The sequence below is a fragment of the Drosophila virilis genome, chromosome 2, assembly GCF_030788295.1.
Source record: "Drosophila virilis strain 15010-1051.87 chromosome 2, Dvir_AGI_RSII-ME, whole genome shotgun sequence".
Taxonomy (NCBI): domain Eukaryota; kingdom Metazoa; phylum Arthropoda; class Insecta; order Diptera; family Drosophilidae; genus Drosophila; species Drosophila virilis.
This window is the reverse complement of record NC_091544.1, coordinates 13,083,488-13,106,804: the sequence shown is the minus strand read 5'-3', so window position 1 is coordinate 13,106,804 and position 23,317 is coordinate 13,083,488. Positions and strand designations below refer to the sequence as shown.

General features: G+C 42.6%; 2 protein-coding genes across 3 annotated transcripts in view; one reads left to right on the top strand and one right to left on the bottom strand.

Annotated features, from left to right (window-relative positions):
• The first annotated feature begins 6,447 nt into the window (after positions 1–6,447).
• On the top strand, positions 6,448–15,207 carry AstA-R2 (Allatostatin A receptor 2). The gene is made up of 4 exons (XM_002053947.4): positions 6,448–7,911; positions 11,117–11,395; positions 11,459–11,617; positions 14,625–15,207. The coding sequence occupies exons 1-4, from the start codon at positions 7,336–7,338 to the stop codon at positions 14,718–14,720; spliced, it is 1,110 nt and encodes a 369-aa protein (XP_002053983.1). The 5' UTR covers positions 6,448–7,335; the 3' UTR covers positions 14,721–15,207.
• Positions 15,208–17,777: 2,570 nt separating this feature from the next.
• The window catches only part of htt (huntingtin), a 47,587-nt gene continuing 42,047 nt past the window's right edge, over positions 17,778–23,317 (bottom strand). For both annotated transcript variants that reach the window (XM_002053948.4, XM_032438486.2), the window contains exons 28-29: positions 20,138–20,406; positions 17,778–18,829 (exon numbers count right to left, since the gene is read on the bottom strand). In XM_002053948.4, coding sequence (XP_002053984.1) covers positions 18,437–18,829; positions 20,138–20,406 — 662 coding nt within the window. In that variant the 3' untranslated portion in view covers positions 17,778–18,436. The remainder of the gene's footprint in view (positions 18,830–20,137; positions 20,407–23,317) is intronic.

Below are 23,317 nucleotides of genomic sequence, written 5' to 3'. Positions count from 1 at the left end.
CGCGCTTAGTTATGTCGTTTTGGAACGTCATATCTCCGCGCGGCGTTATGTCGTTTTGGAACGTCATATCTCCGCGCATAGTTATGTCGTTTTAGAACGTCATATCTCCGCGCATAGTTATGTCGTTTTGGAACGTCATATCTCCCCGCGGAATTAAGTCGTTTTGGAACGTCATATCTCCGCGCGGAGTTATGTCGTTTTGGAACGTCATATCTAAGCGCGGAATTATGTCGTTTTGGAACGTCATTATGTCGTTTTGGAACGTCATATCTCAGCACAGAGTTATGTCGCTTTGGAACGTCATATCTCCGCGCGGAATTATGTCGTTTTGGAACGTCATATCTCCCCGGGAGTTATGTCGTTTCGGAACGTCATATCTCCCCGGGAGTTATGTCGTTTTGGAACGTCATATCTCCGCGCGGAGTTATGTCGTTTTGGAACGTCATTATGTCGTTTTGGAAGGTCATATCTCCGCGCGGAGTTATGTCGTTTTGGAACGTCATATCTCCCCGCGGAATTATGTCGTTTTGGAACGTCATATCTCCGCGCGGAGTTATGTCGCTTTGGAACGTCATATCTCCGCGCGGAATTATGTCGTTTTGGAACGTCATATCTCCCCGGGAGTTATGTCGTTTCGGAACGTCATATCTCCCCGGGAGTTATGTCGTTTTGGAACGTCATATCTCCGCGCGGAGTTATGTCGTTTTGGAACGTCATTATGTCGTTTTGGAAGGTCATATATCCGCGCGGAGTTATGTCGTTTTGGAACGTCATATCTCCGCGCGGAATTATGTCGTTTTGGAACGTCATATCTCCGCGCATAGTTATGTCGTTTTGAAACGTCATATCTCCGCTCGGAGTTATGTCGTTTAGGAACGTCATATCTTCGCGCATAGTTATGTCGTTTTGGAACGTCATATCTCCGCGCATAGTTATGTCGTTTTGGAACGTCATATCTCCCCGCGAAATTATGTCGTTTTGGAACGTCATATCTCCGCGCGGAGTTATGTCGTTTAGGAACGTCATATCTCCGCGCATAGTTATGTCGTTTTGAAACGTCATATCTCCGCTCGGAGTTATGTCGTTTAGGAACGTCATATCTTCGCGCGTAGATTTGTCGTTTTGGAACGTCATATCTCCGCGCGGCGTTATGTCGTTTTGGAACGTCATATCTCCCCGCGAAATTATGTCGTTTTGGAACGTCATATCTCCGCGCGGAGTTATGTCGCTTTGGAACGTCATATCTCCGCGCGGAATTATGTCGTTTTGGAACGTCATATCTCCCCGGGAGTTATGTCGTTTCGGAACGTCATATCTCCCCGGGAGTTATGTCGTTTTGGAACGTCATATCTCCGCGCGGAGTTATGTCGTTTTGGAACGTCATTATGTCGTTTTGGAAGGTCATATCTCCGCGCGGAGTAATGTCGTTTTGGAACGTCATATCTCCGCGCGGAATTATGTCGTTTTGGAACGTCATATCTCCGCGCATAGTTATGTCGTTTAGAAACGTCATATCTCCGCTCGGAGTTATGTCGTTTAGGAACGTCATATCTTCGCGCATAGTTATGTCGTTTTGGAACGTCATATCTCCCCGGGAGTTATGTCGTTTTGGAACGTCATATCTCCCCGCGGAATTATGTCGTTTTGGAACGTCATATCTCCGCGCGGAGTTATGTCGTTTTGGAACGTCATATCTCCGCGCGGAATTATGTCGTTTTGGAACGTCATTATGTCGTTTTGGAACGTCATATCTCCCCGCGGAATTATGTCGTTTTGGAACGTCATATCTCCGCGCGGAGTTATGTCGTTTTGGAACGTCATATCTCCGCGCGGAATTATGTCGTTTTGGAACGTCATTATGTCGTTTTGGAATGTCATATCTCCGCGCGGAGTTATGTCGTTTTGGAAGGTCATATCTCCGCGCGGAGTTATGTCGTTTTGAAACGTCATATCTCCGCGCGGAGTTTTGGAACGTCATATCTCCGCGCGGCGTTATGTCGTTTTGGAACGTCATATCTCCCCGCGGAATTATGTCGTTTTGGAACGTCATATCTCCGCGCGGAGTTATGTCGCTTTGGAACGTCATATCTCCGCGCGGAATTATGTCGTTTTGGAACGTCATATCTCCCCGGGAGTTATGTCGTTTCGGAACGTCATATCTCCCCGGGAGTTATGTCGTTTTGGAACGTCATATCTCCGCGCGGAGTTATGTCGTTTTGGAACGTCATATCTCCGCGCGGAGCTATGTCGTTTTGGAACGTCATTATGTCGTTTTGGAAGGTCATATCTCCGCGCGGAGCTATGTCGTTTTGGAACGTCATATCTCCGCGCGGAATTATGTCGTTTTGGAACGTCATATCTCCGCGCATAGTTATGTCGTTTTGAAACGTCATATCTCCGCTCGGAGCTATGTCGTTTAGGAACGTCATATCTTCGCGCATAGTTATGTCGTTTTGGAACGTCATATCTCCGCGCATAGTTATGTCGTTTTGGAACGTCATATCTCCCCGCGGAATTATGTTGTTTTGGAACGTCATATCTCCGCGCGGAGTTATGTCGTTTTGGAACCTCATATCTCCGCGCGGAATTATGTCGTTTTGGAACGTCATAATGTCGTTTTGGAACGTCATATCTCCCCGCGGAATTATGTCGTTTTGGAACGTCATATCTCCGCGCGGAGTTATGTCGTTTTGGAACGTCATATCTTCGCGCATAGTTATGTCGTTTTGGAGCGTCATATCTCCCCGGGAGTTATGTCGTTTGAAACGTCATATCTCCGCGCGGAGTTATGTTGTTTTGAAACGTCATATCTCCGCGCGGAGTTATGTCGTTTTGGAACGTCATATCTCCGCGCGGAGCTATTATCCGAGATATTAACAATTGCGCAGTTGCATATAACTTTGGTTTTTTTTAACCGATCTTTATGAGTAAGTATATCTTATTGTATCATAGGAAATTTGTGTATACTGAAAAAGTCAATAGCAAATAAATTTTGGCTTAAATTGGTTGGCAATAAAAGTTGGGTTATTAACTTGATTTATAGCTCTGGGGTGGTAGCGGAGAGGTGGCGATAGGTATAAAATGAAAGATACTGGACAAGTATATAATAATATAATAATATATATGCGCAGGCACTACGAGCACCTACATCTAAAATTTCAAGTCTATAGCTCTTATATGGTCTGAGATCCTTGCGTTCATACATACGGTCGGACGTACGGTCGGACGGACGGACGGACAGACAGACGGTGTTGCTGATCAAGAATATATATACTTGATGAGGTCGGAGATGCTTCCTTCTGCCGGTTACATACATTTGGATTTTGCACAAATACAATATACCCTTATACCCATTTTTAATGGGTTCAGGGTATAAAAAAAAGAAAATAATAATAAGTATGAAAAATAAAAATAAGAGAGAACAAGCCAGAAAAAATCCATCATTCAGCGGCGAGCCGCATTTAAAACATCTTGATTAAAAACTTAAAAAAAAGTAGGTGGAGCACGCTAAAAGGAAAGCCAAATGCAAACTCAGCGCGTTCTAAGTGAGCCAGCGCGAAAAACAAAAGAAGAATTCGCGAAAAGGGGGGAGGGGAGGGGGGAGCAGGGAAAATGGACCGAGCGGAGGCTATAAACTTATAAGCCGCAAGCGGAAAACAAAGTTACGGGCCAGGCATGAAAGGAAAACCGGATAAGCAGAGTAGCGTATTTTAAAAGGGATTTCAAAATTAACGGCCATCAGGCAAGAAAGTCAATTTGAATGATTAAATAGCAAAAGCTGTGCACGACTGTGAACCCTTTTTTCCGAGAAATGCCGATTAATGCGGCTGTTAGTACGGTTTAAGGATTTGCCCGCTTTCTGGACAGTTTCCTGCCGATTTACATTTATTAATTCTGTTGGTCCGCAAAAAGTTTGCCAAACCCGTTTACCGTTACACAACGGCACACATAATGGATGTAGACTAAAAATAATATAATATGAAAATATTACGACAGCACGGAAAAGGCGATAATCCATCATTTCGGGCATCAAGTGTCTGCGGAATGACAATAGAGCTCTCCAGCCAGACAGCTAACCATGGGCGACATGGTAATTTATTTACGTAAATATAATATACGTCATATAATTTGAAATTATTTCTTTTATTTCGATGCTGTCGGAATTTTTCAAATTGCTAAAACATGTATTCATCAAATTCTTATGTGGCGCTTACAAAATCTTTGAATCCCATTTCCACCGAAGACATTTGAAAAGATTTTTGGAAATGAATTTAAGCGCGTGTGAAACAGTCCTCAAATAAATTTGAGCAAAGATCTTTGGAATTGAATTTGCGCCCGATCGAATGATAAACAAAAAAGTTTCATACAAAACGTTTCCGCGATTTTTCCATACTTGCGGGTGGAATATTTAACTACACCATTTACGATTTGGGCTGTGCGTTGATCTGTCAATAAGCCAGCCAGTCAGTCAGTCAGAACAAACAGAGACAGAGATAAATATATTTTTTTTAGTTCTGGCACATTTTTGATAATTATTTTAAGTGCTGTGCCCATTGTTGGCTTGTTATTAACACTAGACTATCATTTCAGGCCACATATCTCAGGCCTCGCACATGATTATGCTAAAAAAGTGAATAACCCGACCCGGCAACATTGCAAAGCATTTTTAATATTTGTGTGTTCGTGCGTGCGTACGTGTGTGTGTGAGTGTGTGTGTGTGTGTCTCTGTGTGGGTGTGCACTCTTGTTGTACCTGGTTTAAAAACATTTCAATCACATCGAAAGTTTTGGCACAGCCAAATTGTTTGCTTAACTTTTAATAACGGCCAAAAATGGGCCTGGCAGTAAATATTATGCGATTCAAAAATCTAGGCCTATGTGTGCGTTTGATGGGTGTATGTGCGTGTGTTGAGTGTGTGCCGCCTGGTTGTCATTTATTCAGATGCTAATTTATTTAGATGGGCACGCTTTTAATTTTCGCTTAACAAACATAGCATCAGAACGCCGAAAATATATGTTATTTGCCTTGATGTTAAATCTGACTTCTGAACGCTGAGTAAATCGATTTAATAGGTAAAACCCAGGTGCACAAGTCGAATTTAAAAGTTGATTTGAACTATGAAATAATTGAATTTGTTACATTTTCTGCTATCAAAATGTTAAAATGTTTGTGCAATTTACTCAAAATTAAAATTCGATTAGCTAGACAATTAAATGATTTGGCTGCGCCTTAAGATATGCAGCATTTTTTGTAAAATAAAGTTTGCTCTAATTCAATCGACTGCTTTGCATCTTTGATTTGATGACAATAATAAGTATTGAATTCCGATTTTGTATGTGATGTTTAGTCTGCTGGGTTGGGAGAAGGTACATTTGGTATTTCTTTTTTTTTTTTGCCAGGCATTAAAGTTTAAAGACATTAAATATACAGGCTGCACATTAAATATAAGACATGATTATAACTTTCGCTCTTTTGGAATCCTGTTCATTTGTTTATTTTCTTGTGCTTCTTTTTTATATGTTTTTACTGATGTTCTACTCTACCAAGCGATGCTTAATTCGTGTTTAATCTCACTAAATTGTTATTGCCCACTCCCAGGGGCGGCCCCATTGAGGCGTGGCCGCTGCTGTCAACGCAAATGCTGTGCGACAATTAAGCCGCAACTGCGAAGCTGCGTCTCTGTCACTGACAGCGTCAGCATCGGCGTCGCCGCTCGTCAAGCCGGCAATGACAGGTGAATGGCCCAGACGCCCATCTCTGGCAATGATAGGCATGTAAATGGGCTGTCGGTGCTTGGCTTAACCCAGTCTGTGACAGCAGCAGCTGTTTGGCTCCAGCTTGGCTACATTCTGCGGTGCGCCGCAGCGCTGCAAAGGTGCGCGATAAAATCGTTGAGATAAGCGACCCCGGACAACAAAAGTGGGCGGAGGCAGGTGGCCGAGTGGAAAACGTAGCGCGTGCCATTGTCTGACGGTATTTGTGTTTATTTTATTTTTTATTTTCCTTTTTTTTTTCTCTCTGCCTTTGGACGCTTCAGTTAATCAGTGAAGTTAAGCACCATGGAGCGCCGTCAGCAGCGTCGATATCCAGCTGCGCAACACAGGCGGCGCCAGCGGCAGCGGCAGCGACAGCGCTGCTGTGGCAGCTGAAGCTGTCACCCTGGCGACCATACACGAAAAACAATATGTTGCCCGGCGTTTGGCTGTGGCCGGCTATTGTTGCCAGCTGTTTGCGCGGCCGCCCAGCTAGCTAAATAAACAGCTAACGCTGCCCCAGAGCACTGGCCAAGAATTGGCTGTTGGGCGGCGCGGAGCAAGCGGAGGCCAGGGCGCTGGCAACCGTGTACTACACAACCACACACGCATACACACAGATACAGCTGTTGTTATTACTGGTGCCGCCGCCGACGCTGTCGACTGCGAATCTTTTGCGGCACTGGCATCAGTTGTGCGCTGGTAACGAACGCGTGCAGTTTGAATTTTGGATTTATCCAAAATATATAAAAATAAAAATATCAAAATGAATATAATTTCGCGAACATCAACAAAATTCTAATCATATTTTTTGTCGCGCTGTGAAGCACAAATTCGTGTGGCCGCTTGCGTTGGTTGCGCCACCAAAATTGACGCTGTCGATTTGTCAATAACAAATTTCCGAAGACATCATAAGCATAAGCAATTTATAGTGTGTGGGTGCAGCTGCCACAAAGGCATACCGTTTAGCTAGGGCGTGACACGGTTAAGCTGCGTCGGTGCTGGCTTCTTTAACGTGAGGCGAACCACTTGCTGACGTTTTTGTTTTTGTTGTCTTACCTTCTTACAATTACCGTTAGCCATTATTGTGCTGCTGCTGCGTGTGTGTGTGTGTGTGTGCGAGCCAGTGTGTGTGCATTGGTGTGGCTCCAAATTGTCTATGGGGACAGCTACGTGTGGTAGTCCGTGAATTAAGCTGGTGCTGTTTGCTTCGCTCGGACCATGTCGCCGCTGTTGTTCCCTGCGGATTATTGTGCATGATAATTGAAAAAAAAAGAAGAAAAATATATATAAACATTCTTCGATTCTATCGTGCTGGCCTTTGTCGACTGCTTGGCCAAAAGCGTTTAATTGGAAATTTGTTATTTGAACCCGCCGAACCGTGAAAATACAACGGAAAAACTGTCGCGACAAAGGCGACTGCCAAATTGAAAAAGTAAAAAATAAAAAATAAATAAAATAAAATTATAAGAAAAGAAAATGTTTCACCCGCGTATTGTGTGCGGAAACCAAAAAAGCAAATGTAATGAGCGCTCGGGCAATTAAAAATCAATAGAAAACTGTAGACAGAAAGCGCCACAGCATGAATCTAAGCAACATAACTCTGACCCTGCCCAGCAACAGCAGCTGGCTGGAGTCGCAGCTGGAGCTGACCACAGCGAGCAGCAACCTGGACAATTCAACTTTATCCTCATTCTATGCCGAAGCGGAGGCCATACGGGCCACTGTGCGCTGGGTGGTGCCATTCTTTTTTGGCATTATCGCCATCTCCGGTTTCTTTGGCAACCTGTTGGTCATATTGGTGGTGTTGCTGAACAAGAACATGCACTCCACGACAAATCTGCTGATTGTCAACTTGGCCGCCGCCGATCTGCTGTTCGTCATCTTCTGCGTACCATTCACGGCAATTGACTATGTGACACAGCATTGGCCCTTTGGCAAGATGTGGTGCCGCAGTGTCCAGTATTTGATAGTGGTCACCGCCTATGCTTCCATCTATACGCTCGTCCTGATGTCCATTGATCGCTTCTTGGCCGTCGTTCATCCCATACGCTCTCGCATGCTGCGCACCGAGCATATCACCAAGATAGCCATATTTACGCTCTGGACGGTGGTGCTGACTGTCTCCATGCCGGTCACTTTTGCGCATGATGTGGTGGTAAGTGTTTGTGTGTGGCATACAGCCTCAGGGCCTGTTGCCTGCTGTGCCCGAATGTGCTGCGAATAACAGAGGCCAGCTAAAATTTATTGCTGCGCATCATCGGCACCTCGTTAGATGTCCCGAGCCGCTGCTCCACGTCAATGGGCAAAAACACTTTTGTTGTGGATCTGGCTTTGGCCTTTACCTAGCTGCCCACGTTTTTATTTTGTTATTGTTGTTATTGTTTTTTTTTCTTCTTGATTTTATTTAAGTTTATTCTTTCTTTTCACATTTACGTGTTTATATTCAGAATTCGGTAGATGCGGGCGCCTGTTCTGTTTTTGTTACTAATTTGCTATTTGAAATGCATAAATTTTAATTATAGAGCTGATACAGAACACACACGAGCGAAGCAGTTGCTGGTCATATGGCCAATACCATCTCCAAATCATATGTGCCACAGCTATTTACAATTTGCAGTTGGATTTCTTACTCTGCTTATTCAGTTGCCCCAAAAACTAATGGATCATTGATCACAGACACACAGACACACAGACACACAGACAGGCAACAGGCTACAGGCCGGGCATACGCTGCGTATGATAAGTCTCTGGCGATATGGCCTTGATGCTGGTTTCTGGGTAGAGTGCGCATTTAACGCTCGCCTTGCCATCATTTATCCATTTGCCATAAAGGCGTTAATGTTTTTATGATCAATGCCCTGAGTGTGAACAACAAGTTAATTGTTTAATAAGCGCCGCCAAACAAACATCTTGGCGTGCAAATTTGTTGCTGCTGCCCATTTCTTTGTTTAGCCAATGGACGGAGTAAAACTTTTATGTGCTAGCAATCAAATTAATCGTATTTAAACTTATTTCAAATATCTTCAAATATTTCTTTTCAATTAATTCGCAATTTCCTGCCAACTGCACTTAAATATAATAATTATTTTGGAAAAAATTAAGCGAAATAAGATTAAAGAAAATGCTTATGGTTATTTAAAGCAGATGCGGTACACATTGGGAACAGATATATATATTAAAAAGCCCTTGATCATTCATTTTTCTAAAATGTTTTTATATCAATTTGAACTATCGCCTCAGCTTTTGGTATGGTTCCACATTTGTGGGTGCTCGAAGTTCGAGCCGTAAAAGCTCACATTTCTTTGAATTTAAAATATTTATTATTATTTTTTCAAGAAGCTGAAAATAATGTATTATAAGGTAACGCATTTTAATATCCAATACGGTTATTACGAAATTTATATTAAAGAAATTTAAGATTAATTTATATATTTAACTAATTAAACTAAAACCAGCCGATTCTTCAATCTACTCTCCATATTATTTTCGATGGAATCCATAAAAATCTCGAGACTCAACTCAGCTGCTTAGGCCACATACTAGAACGGCAGCTTTTTTATTCAGCCATTTTTTTTTTTTTGGATATATTTATTTAATTTATGCACCCAAAAGTTTCTAGCATTAATGTAAGCGAAATGGAAACAAAGTTAAATGTTTATAAAACTCTAATGGGTCAAAATTGCAAGCAGAATCAAAAGCTGCTCTTTCATCGCGTAACTATTCGCTTTTGTTATTTAAGTACTTCAGATCAAAGCGATTTAGCAAGCGTTAATTTGAATAATGTTCGGAAAACGCTAATCAGCTTATTGGCTGGAAACGTCTGGGACAGCTGCCACATCTAAATAGCTTTCCTGTAATGCTTCAACGAAGTTCATTAGCAAAAATACAACGCAATTCCCCTACTTATGGATACATTTTCCAGGAACTGTGTGTGTGTGTGTGTGAGGTGGGGATATTTTTGTGAGTGTGGTTGAGGCCTATTCATAATCAAATAGTCGCCTGTAATTAAACGTATCTTATCGCCGTTGGCGTCTTTATCAATGAAATGGACCATTTGTTGTACATTCATTGTTTTTGTTGTTGTTTGTGTGTTGTTATTGTAACTTGATATTTTATTAAATGGTATTTCACGCTCCTTTTTTTCACGCCCGGACTGTTGGCTGCGTCGCTTTTGTTGTTTGTTTTGTTTTTGTTTGTTTTGCTTGGCCCGAGGATTAAGCTGGCCAAATAGCAGCCCAAATTGAATATTTATGTGTGTGTGTGTCGATAACAAACACACACACACACACACACACCCGCACTCTCACATGTGCATGCAAACAAAAGCAAAACGTGCGATAAAACGGCATAATTAACTCATGTTTGATCAACATGTCAATTAACAGTTAGCTATTAATTATATTCATATTACATACAGTTATCTATTGTCTACAGCAAAAAAAACAGAAAAAACAATAGAATATAATAATAATAACAATATCTATTTGCTGCCTATACCCAATACAATATAGTAGCCACGAATTGCGGCGCATATGCCCGTCGTAATATGAACATTAAATATAGATGATCTATTGCGGCATTGATTGACAGCTGTTTATGCCTTATCGCAGAGCCACTTGAGTTGGGTCAGTTCTCTTTTTGTTTATGGATGAAAAGATTTTTGACACACTCAACAACAAAATCGCATTAAAAATCACAACAGAGCCAACTTGTTGCTGTTGTTGTTGTTGTTGAGTTAAGAACATGAAAATCCCATCCAAATACAACTAATTAAATTTTCAATTAGCGCACGCCCACAAATTTCAACTGCCTTGCTTTGGCCTGAGGGCAAATCAATTGGCACAAATCTCCTTGGCCAACATTTTGGGGCATTGTTTAGCTGCTTGTAACAACAACAAGAGAGGCCATAAATAATCGTTCTTGGTATGCATTTCTGTAGAGTTTTTAATAGTATTTTATATTAACAATGCGCTGCGACTGTGCTGTAAACAAAATTGTAAACAAAAAGCGGGCCTGAGGAATATTTTTTTTTTACGACAATAGTTTATGACCCAACTGAGCAGACCAGGGCCAGGTGGGGTGAGCGGTGGGCGGTGGGCGGGTGCCCAAATAGTGAGTGCGTCATGTGAAGAGGCAAATATGTTATCCGCCTGTCACAGACAGTGTTCAGGGCTCGCAGATAGTGCGTTTTAGTTATGCCAGCTATTTGCACGTGTTTTGCTTTTCATACACTCTCCTCCTGTTATTTGGTTTATTTATGAACGTCAAAGCCATGAAAATGTCAGACCACATGACGTATGCGTAATACTGTAGTTATATATATATATTTGCATAGACATATGTATGTTTGTTTTGGACAGGTCGACTATGATAACCAGACGAACGTCACCTACGCCATGTGCCGCTACATAGACAACGATGTCCTTGATCTGAGCACCTTTCAGGTGAGCTTCTTCATAAGCTCGTATCTGCTGCCCCTGATGGTCATCAGTGGATTGTATGTGCGCATGATAATGCGGCTCTGGCATCAGGGCACAGGCGTGCGCATGTCCAAGGAGTCGCAGCGTGGTCGGAAGCGGGTCACCCGTCTGGTGGTTGTTGTTGTCATTGCCTTCGCCTCGCTCTGGCTGCCCGTGCAGGTGAGTCTTAACACTTTAGCTTAATGAAGTTTGCCCAATCGTTCATTCCTTTTGTATTCGCAGCTAATATTACTGCTGAAGGCGCTGGACATGTATGAAATAAACAGCATGTTTAATGTCATACTGCAGATAGTGGCCCATACCATGGCGTACACCAGCTCCTGCATCAATCCGCTGCTCTACGCCTTTCTCTCAGACAATTTTCGCAAGGCCTTCTACAAGGTGAGTGCAAAGACCAGGCTTACCAAGGCTGTCAAGCTATTGTTAAGCTCTTCCCGTCGTATTGTGCCGTGAGTGCTGGGTCAATACCTTGCTTGTTGCCAATTGAGTTGTTTGGCTCTTCTCTTTTATTTTTTTTGTTTTCGTTCTCTTTGTCATGCATTTTTCATATGGCTCTATTAAGTGGCTACCCTCGACCCAATTTGTGGATTTATACAGATTTTAAAAGTATTTTCGCAGCGTTATTTTCCATGCAGCTGTAAAAACGTCAGGTATTTGATTTGATCTCAAATGTGCTTTTAATTCTTTCAAATGTTTCCATCGATAATTCAATTAAATTATTTACGCTGCCAACAGTCAGACATGGAAAAAAAAAATCACATAAAATAATATTAGAAAAACGCGCGCAATGCCCAAACATTTGCCAGCAGTAGGCGGCTGCCTTAATGAGTTAAGTGCGAAAAACGAGCATACGCCGCGTGGGACGGAGATGCGCCCAACAATTGCGTTATAAATACCAACATTTTACAGCAAAATTGTGAAACGAGCCAGCCAGCCCAGGCAATCAAATTCAATCAAATCGGAATTTCTATTTTTGGTACTTGTGCGAGATGAATGCTTGGCATTATCTTACACAGCGAAAATGTTGAAATATGGAATTTTAAACAAGTAGTAAGCACATTGCATCAAATTGGCGCTGGCTTGGAACAAGCAGCACAAGCTGTAGCATTTAGTTATTAAAGCATTTTTTTTTGTGCAAATCGCAAAAGGTTCGTTGACACCAACAACAAGCCCACGTGGCCACGCTCTGCAGGACCCTGCCGGACCCGGGAATACACATTATGTGCCGGGCACCGCAGCTCATTCCAATTCAACTCACTTGCTGCGCACATTAATTCTTTTGCTCGGCGGCCATTTACATAAGTACAAAACGTAAGGAAAAAATCAAAATAAAACCAAATTCGTGGCATTCCGTGGGCACTCGAGGGCGGAGATCGGCTCCACTATGCTTTACTTACTTTTAATTACTTTAGGGACAGACAATGGGTGCGGCAGACCCATTGACTAGAGTGGGTGTCTGGAGTCGAGTTGGTGCCATCGATGCCAAAGCCGTCTGTAACATTTCCTTTCAATCATTTTGTGGCCTAATTTTAATATTTTAATTTGTTTTGTTGTGAATGTTTTTGGTGCTGTTGTTGCTGTTGCTGCTGTTGGCGCAGTTTTTTCCACTTTGCGCAAAGTCCTGCTTCGGCACTTTGCATATAAATTGAGCCTGGCCATTCTCCATGCGGCCTGCGCCCTGCGCCCCTCGCGCGGCGCTAATTGATGTGTTTGTCAAGTCATTAAATTAGATTAATTACATTAATTAAATTGCTGCGTTGGCGCTGGCTATTGTGTTGGTTTACTGTGCGAGGCGCATGTGGTTTTATTTTTGTTTTCCATTTTTTTTTTTGTTATCACTTTTTGTAGCTTTAAATCCTTGTCCAGACAGGTATTGAACGCACCTATTAGCCTATCAAATGGGCTAATTGCTCGGCTGACAGCTCGTCCATTATGCAATTAGTCAAAAGCGTGTCAATGGTTTTTTTTTTTTTTTTTTTTTTTATTGTTTTAGGATTCGATGTGTGGAGTCAGCCTCCCATCGATTTTGGCCAAAAACCGATTTAATTCAATTGTCCCAGATTAAATATGAGCTCAAATTTATTTGTGTACATTGAATGTGATGCCCGTGGCTGTATTTACTTTATTCTTTTAATTAATGTTAACTTTATTGATATTTACTTTTGCTGGTAATAACATATTAATATTAAATAATGTAATGAAAAATAGGCATGAACTATTTACAATTTATTTTAAATGCTTTTCATCAGAAATTTTGTTTACATTTTTCCCACATTATCTTGATAAATTCAATGAAATGTCAATTTTCTCACAATTACATGAATTCCGATTTAATCTATATAAGCGAACTGATTCCCGATCTTTGCAAGGCCTAAACATCTTTTGCTGAGATGCTAATCCGGAATAGAGAATATGATTTTTTTTTCTGAATGCCAATCAATAGTTATGATTTGTACGAGGCCATAGAGACATTTGATTAGAAAATAGAGTTTTATTTATTTGAATAATAGTTTAAATAGAAGTTCTGTTAAAGTATGTTTTCCAGCCAAAATAAACGACGGCTTCTAACCGACTCCTACGACGTGGCCAAAAGTTACCTGTGCTCTGTGCTGTGCCTGTGTGTGTGCGATCTATGTATTATGCCTAGGCTACAGAATATGTGTTTTTTAAAGCAGTTGTATAATTAATATTAATGCAAAGAGATATGTGATAAAGCATTTGGCAGCGTAATTATTCGATAATTTTGCAGTAAATGCTGTGCATGCATTCCGTTACATAGTATGCGCCATAATCAAATCACAACCAAAATGCAAATACAGGTAGATGCACACTCGCACACACACACACACACACACACATCGATTGATGGGGCCCAAAAACCGTAACTTATTTCCCTTGAGCGATTGCATGGAAATGCCAGAGTCTGTGCGATTGCTTTTATTGTTGTTGTTGTTGATGTTGTTGTTCTATGACGGCGCACTAATCAACAATTTTGGACGGTTCAATCAGAGCGCAAATTCATAAATCATTTATATGCAAACGCCCAACGGAATAGAAGGGACTGCGCCGATAGAGGAGTGGGGGAATGGACCCACAGATAAACTGTGGGCATTTCAACACCTCAAACCAGTTAAATAATTGAATATTGAATCAAATCTAATCATTCAAACGCAAAGCCACAGTCCATTGTGTGGGCAAGCAGGCTTGATAGGGGAATTGCTAAGGCAGCGACTGGTTCCATTGGCATTGCCGTGCATCCAGAACGTATCATTAATCAAACATTTTGGGGCCCCCGGACCTGGCTCAATTTACTCGTCGTTATTTTATGTATTTTTAGCATTAACTTATGCCCGACATTTCTCGCATTTCATCTTTCGTTTCTCCGTAGGCCATTAACTGCTCGAATCGCTACCACAATTACACATCTGATTTGCCGCCGCCGCGCAAGACGTCCTGCGGCAGGACCTCCACGACGGGTCTGTAAGCGCCAATGCGACGACTACCAAAAATCGGCGACAGCCACAACAATATGTAGTATGTATCGAAAAGTGATTGACCGAGTGGCAACAGCTGGTGGAGTGGTGGGAGAAGGTGGCAGATTGATTGCCGCGTGGACGCTGAAACGCGGCCAACCGGCTAAATGCGGCCGATTATGGGGCTGAGCATGTGCCGTTAATTAACGACCGATGCCCAAATGAAAGGACCCAAGTTTCCAGCAAAACAACAAAGTAAAACTCTGATCAAAATAAAGCGCGCATTTTAAATCGCGACAGCTATTTGTAGCATTAAGCTGTATATGTATTTAGATTTAGATATAGATGTACTTAATATAGGCAAATCGAACTCCCTACGAGTTAACGCTTGTTATGGGCCACGCGCAATCGTGTGCATTGAGGCGTTGCCAAATGTAAACAAAACTGTTAATTGCGCAGCTTTTTGCTAATTCAATGTAAACAATAAATGAAATAAACAAGAAATCCAATATTATTTTATTTCTTTTTAAGCAACAGCAGCATCCAATAACTCAAAGCAACTCAAAACTATTGCAAAGTATCCTGAAAATGCGCACTGCTGGCGCCTAATTGTCTATGAAGTGATGTGGAAAAAAGCGAAATTGAAATACTTGTCGGGGTACAAGGCGTTGCCACCCGCATGAAGAGAGCGCACAGAGCAGTTGTCGCATTTGCAGCAATCTGGCAGGCTTGTGCGTGTCCATTCAAGCATTTCCTTAGCCCAATAAACAGATCTGTTTATTACTCTATGGCCCAGCATATTGATAGGCATTGATGCGGCTGGCAACGCTGCAGGTGAAACTCTCTGGCAACACTCGTGGAGGCGTAAGATCGCCTTTTTGGTCAGCTTTAAGTTTTGGCTTCGACTTAGTACGCATTTTGGCCAAGTTGTGCAAGCGTTTTGATTGCATTCGCGGGCCGCCGGACATGGAGCTGAATTAATTATGCAGTGTTCGTCTTGTGTTTCGTGCATTGGCTACGGTTTTTTGGGAAAAGGGAAATCGAGCTGTTTCGCAGTTTTGCATAATTTATTCAGTTTTAATAAGCGTGCGCGCGTCCAGTCTAACACCACAACTTGGGGCGTTGCTTTTACACCTGATGTGGGCGTGGGCGTCGCTAAGGTTGAGCTGTTGTCTTGCCAAGGTGGCGTAATTAAGGCGTATCAGTCGCTGACAAGCATCACTTCATCGCCGCTGCCAATGTAATTAAAATTTCAAATTAGTTGCTCAAAGCTGTTGCAGGTAAGCGAAAAGCAGGTGTTGTTCATTGGATAATATTATGAATGTGCGCACAGTGACAGCCTGTGTGTGTGTGTGTGTGTGTGTGTGTGTGTGTGTGTGTGTGAGTGTGGCTGAGTGTATGTCTGTTCAATGAGCCACAACTATTGGCGCCATTACAGCGCACGCTACAGTGGACACACTTGCTGTGGCCTTAAGTCATTGTAGCGCCCAAGTAAATAGCTAAACAATAACGGTGTTGACAACACCGCGAACAACAATAGCAACAGCAACAACAATGGCAACAATGTTATCATCATAACAATAATCATAATCATAACTGTAAGTGTAACAGTTGTCGTTCCTGTGCACGTGAGTGTGTGTGTGTGTGATGAACATTCAGAAATTGTAGCATATCTTTGTGCTGGCCTGCATACAAAGCAGCTGAAACGAAACGGCATGAAACAGTCGCACTACTGACCTAGTCATAACAGTAAGAGCAGCAGAGAGCGCGAGAGTGAGAGAGAGCGCGTTTGGAAGAGCGTTCGTTGCTTTAAGAGCGCGATTTCACAAAGAGCGCAACTCCGAAAAGTGGTGAATTTCGCATTGGCTACAGTTAACAGCGACGAAGAGAGCGCAACGCTGGCATTGGAACACGAACGGTAACTGCACGAAGGCGCAGGTCTTGGCGTCTCTCGTCCACCTGATTCAGTGTCTGTGGCACGTTGCTCGCTGCGTCACATCAATTGGCAACGGCCAATCGGCAACGGGCAGCGGGCGAGCCGGCAGCGACAATCTGTGCCTGTGCCCGCCGTTATGGCTATTTGGCCAAATGAACCGTAACCAAATGCTGATAGCCGAAATGTTTCAGTTTATGGCCACAGCGACAGCCAAATTGCCTTTTGGCGTGTCGCATAATCGCAGCAAAGGACATTGTCTTAACACACACCCACATCCGCCCACCTTGTATATGTTGTGCTCGATTGCATAAGGAGCACAACACAAAAAAACTATGTGCAACAACTTTGCACTTCATTTTGAAGCGTTGCTTTTTCGATTTACGCTCAACTGGCAAATTTCCGGTTTGCACTCTCACACACACACACACACACGCACACGCACAACACATATACATATGCAGCAAAAAAGTTGATCTGTCAATTTTTGCTCTCAAATACAGCCAACGGGCTGGTTTGGCAGTGTTTGTACAACTTCTGTAAGTCACAAAATGGCGGAAAATCTTTCTATTCGTACTCTACAATTCACAATACCTGTCATTGGGGTATATTAGCTAGGTTGCATGTAGATTGGCTCGCGATTCTTATCTTTAACGATGCTTTTAAAATGAAAAATATATTAAGTATTTCTCATTCCAAACATTTATTTACAACACAGGTTCCGAACAGGCTGCAGCTTGATTTTAAGGCGCGGTATTGACTGTTTACTTAAAACAAAATCAAGATGCTCAACATGGCAGTGTAGCTGTAAGTCGTTGCAAAAACTTATTTTTTTTTGGCAGCCAACAAGTTTTACGATACTTTTTGAGTGACATTTTGTCAATTTTAATGCGCTTAGCTGCAGCTCAAAAATCCTGTGTTACATGCCCCATAAGAAGAGAAAGAACAGGCAGCAGCAACATCTAAAGGTAAAAGTGCAAAAGTTCAAAAAAAGATTTGCCACATCGTTTAAATTGCAAGAAATGTTACTCAAACAGTCCTCACTGCGAGAAACCTTAAAAGACTCTTAGCATATACCCGAATAAAACATGGCTAAGAATCCAGAATAATCCCGAATAACAACATCATATTAAGCTTGAATTTTATTGCATAAATGTTTTTTTTTTTTTTTGTATTTTAAGACTCTGAACAATACATGTGAGTTACAATTGGAATATAAGTTGATCGCTGGTTACAATTTTTGGGGTGCACGCCAATTTTGCATTATGGAATTTTTAATTAATTTAACTAGGAATTGATTAAGCGGCATACTAATGACTGCGTGCGCTGCCCGCTCAGCCTGAACAAGCCAATACATAAATGAAAAAACTTTCGCGAATAACCGACAAGAACACAATTTTCTAAAATGCGGCAGAGAGCAGCATCGCAGGAATTAATTGCGGGTCGTTAAAGTTTCGAGCTAGCGTTGGATAGAGAGTGTGGGTAGGGATGGGCAGACGGGGCGGGTTGGCAATAATTTAAATATTAGTTACACATAATGTAAACCATAAATTAATTTTGAATTCGCAAACTATTAAAGAACTTTCGCCTGGCTCGAGTAGGACGACAAGGAGTTGGAGGACATCCGTCTGAACTTTGCAAGCGCCAACGTCGAGCCGAGCAGAGCAATTAGTTATTCACGCTTGCGCTTGTCCTGGGCGCAAGTTGTTCTTTTTTATCATCCTTTTTATCCGTTTTTTTTTTTTTTGCCAAATCCGCTGCGAAATCCTTGGGTGCTCTATTCCGATTTTAACGCTATCCGAGTCGCTGCAACATGGAGGCATAGACCTGACTCTGCTCGTAGTTCCTGAAGGCCTCGCGAAAGCGCAACTTCTGCTCGGCACTCAATTTCGCATGAAAATCTTGTGCAGCTGTCACGAACAATGCAATTTCGTGTTGACCCAATTTCCGTGGTGCCATTGCCGCGCAGGCGGCAGTCGAGACGTTGCCGCTGGCGGATGCGGCACCAATGCCGACCACCAGCGGAAATAGTTTAATCAAATGCAGATTTATGGAAGCGGATAAAAAGATGACGCTCAGACCCCAGACACCTTGCTGCTCCGGCTGGGCCAAAAATGTTGGCAGCGTACAGATCAGCCAGTCCTGCAGCATTTGCAGGAACGATGAGTCGATGGCCGAGCGAAACACCTGAAAAAGCACGTAGACACGAAACGAAACAAAGAAGTACAACAAAAAATACGTTAGTGAAATTTGCTAATACACTTAAGATGAGGGCATCATTGTTATGTGCAGGCGTATGTAACGTGAGGACTGAAGGTGGCTTCTCCATTAAATATATTTATGTCCGATTTTCTGTTCTGATCCAGACTTGTTAACTTTAACGTGGCTGCTCCTTGTATCCGCACAGATGAAGTTGGTTTTAAATCAGTAATAACTTGTAATAACCCGTTTTTTTGAAATCGATATTGACTTCTTGTTTTTTGACCATATCTACTCATTTACACGGAAAACACCTTGGTCTTTACATACATTCGTATGCCATATTTATCGGACGATGAACACATGACGAGACTAAGCGAAGTCTTTAGGATGATAAACTCTGCTTTTAGGGCATCTCTTAGTCGGTGATTCCCGAACTGAGCACGTTTACTTGTTTTGCAGTGAAAGCGTTAGCCAAAAAAAAAATCAACCAAGCTGTTTGATTACAAGACTCGAAACTGAGTGCAACAAAGTGGGCAAAGAAAAGGGCGTGCCGCACATGTTTTGTGGCAAGGCCGGGCTAATGAAATTCCGTTCCTTGCCTCAGTTAGTTAACTCGCCCCAAATGACAGTGCAATTTGCGCTTTAAGCCAGGTGGCTGCTGTTGCTCCTGCCCAGGCAGTAAGTACAATGCTGCTAGTATTTGCCTTTTTATTAATTTCCATGCGCACACATACGGACGGACGGGCGGATGGATGGACAGAGCAGGACTCACGCCCACTGGGCAACCTTGAACCTAATGAAAAAAATTTTATGGCACCACAGTGGTTGCCTCGCACTGACCCACATAGTTGCGTACGTTTTGGTCCGGTCAGGGGCCAAGCTGTAGCCATGAATTCCATTAATTTTCAAGCTGCCAACAAATTCCAAGCACACACACACATACACCCAGACACAGCAGAGCCGGCAACTGACAACTGAAGGCAACTATTTCACCCTTTCGACTGCTGCTCAGGCCAGATATTAGCGGTGCATTTGCTTCGCACCAGTCTCAAGCCACAGCCACAGCAGGAGAGGCCCATAAAGCTACCCAAAGCAACCAAAATGGACGACCCCAAAGGCACACAATCGCACACACACACACATGCACACAGAGACACGCACGAGTAGCTGCTGCTGCTGCTGCTCCTGCTGCTGGGCGAGCAGAGGTGACGACGTCTTTACCTTTGCATCTGGCTCTGGAGCTGACCAGCAAACCTGCTGAGCAGTTGGCCAGTAGATTTGGCTGCTACTCACCTGATACACAATCGTGGCAATAACATCGCCATGAGGCTGATTTATGGCCAGGAACTCCTTTATGACCTTCGTCAATATTTCATTTGGCGGCACTAAATCACGTATAATTTGGCACAGTACTTGTCCATAAATCCAGGCGGCGTCTCGACTCGATGATTTAATACAATGCAAAAGTATATCGACTTTATCGCTTTGCAGCGCGATTATCTCCGGATCATCCTGCACAATGCCATTCGATAGCTCCGTGTTCTCCAGTTGAGTCGACGAACCTGCAAGACAATGGGATGCGATATTAGAATATAGAACGTATGACTAGCAAAAACTTAACAATTAACAGCCACACACACACAGCTATTGACCATTATTTATCAGGCTCGCGGCAGGGGGCAACATCAATGCTCAGACTTCCTCCAGGATACACATAAATTTACATTTTAAATTTTATGGATTTTTCACTTGCTCTTTCGGCCCAGTGCAACCCGCTTCATTCGCAAACTTATCCACAGCCAGACAACTTGACGCGTCTCCTACTCAATATACACTCCGTATAGGTGTGTGTGTGTGGGTGTGTGTGTCTGGATTCGTTTTTGTAATCGTTGCTGTTTACCAAAGTTTATTTGTTTGTTTACGAGCTGCACAGCAAAAGAGTAGAGTTCTATATGTATACCGTTATTGATTCATTCAAACAGGTCTCAGAACTGCAAGTGGAGCACATTCAACTACAAATATACTCTGTAATAAGCTACAAAGTCCGGCGCTAGCATTAAGTAGTTCACAGGTTGTATTTAAGAATAATCCTCCTATAATATTTCTTAAGAAGCCTGCAAACAAAAAGCGTTTACGATTTATATGCAAATTTCATCACAAGCAAATATGTGTTCTAAAAGCTATAATATAAAATTGAAGGAAAATAAAATATACTCAGCTTCTCGCTGCTGTTTAGCTTGATCAAAATAAACAATATATATATATATATATCGATATTCTATAAAATATGGCAATTTAATGGGTTACAGAAATTTGCATTTTTCTTATGTTTTATATACCCACTTTAACACTTCTACAGGGCATGCGACGCTCATTAAGATTACAGACAGATTATTAAATGCTAATTCCAAATGAAATTTCGAAGAGTTCTCGATACGTTGAAATACCCATTTAGTAAGTGGTACAAAAATATGAAAAGCCCTATCGATAATAGACTTATGTGATTGAGTGCACATTTTTCAGTTCCTTTAATGGGAATAATGTTGGAAATGAGCTGCCAGGTCTGGGTTGTATTCGAAGCTTGGCAAATTAATGTGCAAAGCTTTTACTGCAGAGGTGAGAAATGTTGTCGGCTTTGCTGTTGGCAAACTTTTGACAAAATTAGTTGTCGTTGTTGTTGTTGTTGTTGTTGTTGCAGGTGTGTGGCATGTGTGTGTTGCAGCACTAAGCTTCGCCTGCCTCACGTGTGGCTGCATTTGGCTTTCGCGTGCGCGAATTATTTACAATGAGCGCGCCTGGCCAGCGCCAACATTGGCCTTTTGCTCTTAGCAGCTTAACATTGTTGCTGGCTGCTGTTGGCCTAGGTCGGAGCAGGACTGGATTGGATTGCTGTCGCTTTTGCCGCTGCTGCTGCTGCTGTTGGCCACAATTACGCGCGCCGCAAATGCCGTTAGCCATGTTAAAAAAGCAACAAAAAACTAACAAACTGTAAAATTCGTTTAAGGAAGACGAACAAAAAATTCAGCAACAGACAAGGACAAAAACATTGCATCGAAAAAAAATGTTTGTAGCGCATGTTTTGGCCCTTAAAGGACGTCCAATATAGCCGCAAATATTTATTATTGCGTATTGCTCGGCGTAGAGGCGCCCCTTTTTTCTGTGATTGTGGGCGTACGCTTTCGTCTTCTGCCTTTGTTTATCCTTTTTTTTTTTCTTGTTTTGCTTCTTGCGCCGCAAAACACTTTAATAAACCAGGCTAACGAACGGGCAAAAAGCGCGTGCCAACGAAATGGCCAACTTCCGCTTTACTGCACTTTGTCTGCGAGAGCCTAAACAACGCCATTTGCTGGCAAACTGCTCGTTTGGGGTCTGGAGAGGGGGCGTGGTGCGCAGCCAGCGCAAAAATTGACATTTTTCAAAGGATTTGCATGCTGTGCGCATTTGCCAAGGACCCGAAAGCGAATGGCGCATCGCAACGCGTCTGACAAAGTGCAAGAAAAATACATGTAGATGCGTACTCCCGTATGGCGTTGGCCAGCGCATCCTGGCTCGCATCCTGTGCCATATTTATGCACATTGCCGCCATTGTTTTGGCCAAAAGCTGCTGCGCACATTTACTCTCTCGGGCTGGAAAGCTAAACTTCAAGTTTAAAGTTGAATAAAGTGCCAGCAAGCAAAATACAGAGCAAAAAACAAAGCAGACCAGAGACGGCCAACAAGTTAGGAGCAGGCTGTGCGGGCGAGCAAGCTCTATCTTATGCCAGTTAAGGACGCCGCAACTAAATGGTTTCCAGCTAAGCCAATTGGCCAGAGAAACGAACTTTAAGGCAACAACTGCGCCTATTACAAAGTCAATGTCAGCCATTCCCCAAAAGGAAGAAACTATGCCTGCATATTGGGTCGATAGAAATATTGTTGTTCTTGTGGAAAGATATGTATTCGCTAATGAAACGCCAAATGCACGGTCGGGGAGAGGAGTCTTGCTTAGTAAATAAGAACACGAACAACATTTGAACTGTGCCCCAAGAGATCCCCTTGGCTAACATTTCGGAATTTTAAACGAGAGTGCTGAGGTCTTGCAAATACCCTATAGCCAGTTGTTAAAGACGAACAAGAACTGAATATAGTTATTTATTGATTTTGGGGAACACGGGATGTTATCGTTGAAGTCTTTCAGATGAAGACGTTCAGACAGACAGTCCCGATTTAAGGGGTATTAAAAAGAGCAATTTGAAAGGGGGCATGTATTGCGCTGCATGTGTTGCAGTGTCAAGCACTTCTCAACGCCAATAATTGGCCGAAAATTGCGCTAATAACGGCAACAAGAGAAATAATTGTTGGCCTGCCAGCCAACTGCCCAACTGGCCAACTGACCAGCGAGGGCAGCTGGCCAACAAAGTATTCAGCAAGCATTGACAGCAATAACCCAAGCATGTCCTTACACGCACACACACACACACACACACACACACA

Excerpts from the sequence above, each read along its gene's own strand:
- AstA-R2 (XM_002053947.4), top strand. The coding sequence starts at position 7,336 with ATGAATCTAAGCAACATAACTCTGACCCTGCCCAGCAACAGCAGCTGG. Across the intron at positions 7,912-11,116 it reads CTTTTGCGCATGATGTGGTG|GTCGACTATGATAACCAGAC; the intron begins GTAAGTGTTTGT and ends TGTTTTGGACAG. Across the intron at positions 11,396-11,458 it reads CGCTCTGGCTGCCCGTGCAG|CTAATATTACTGCTGAAGGC; the intron begins GTGAGTCTTAAC and ends TTGTATTCGCAG.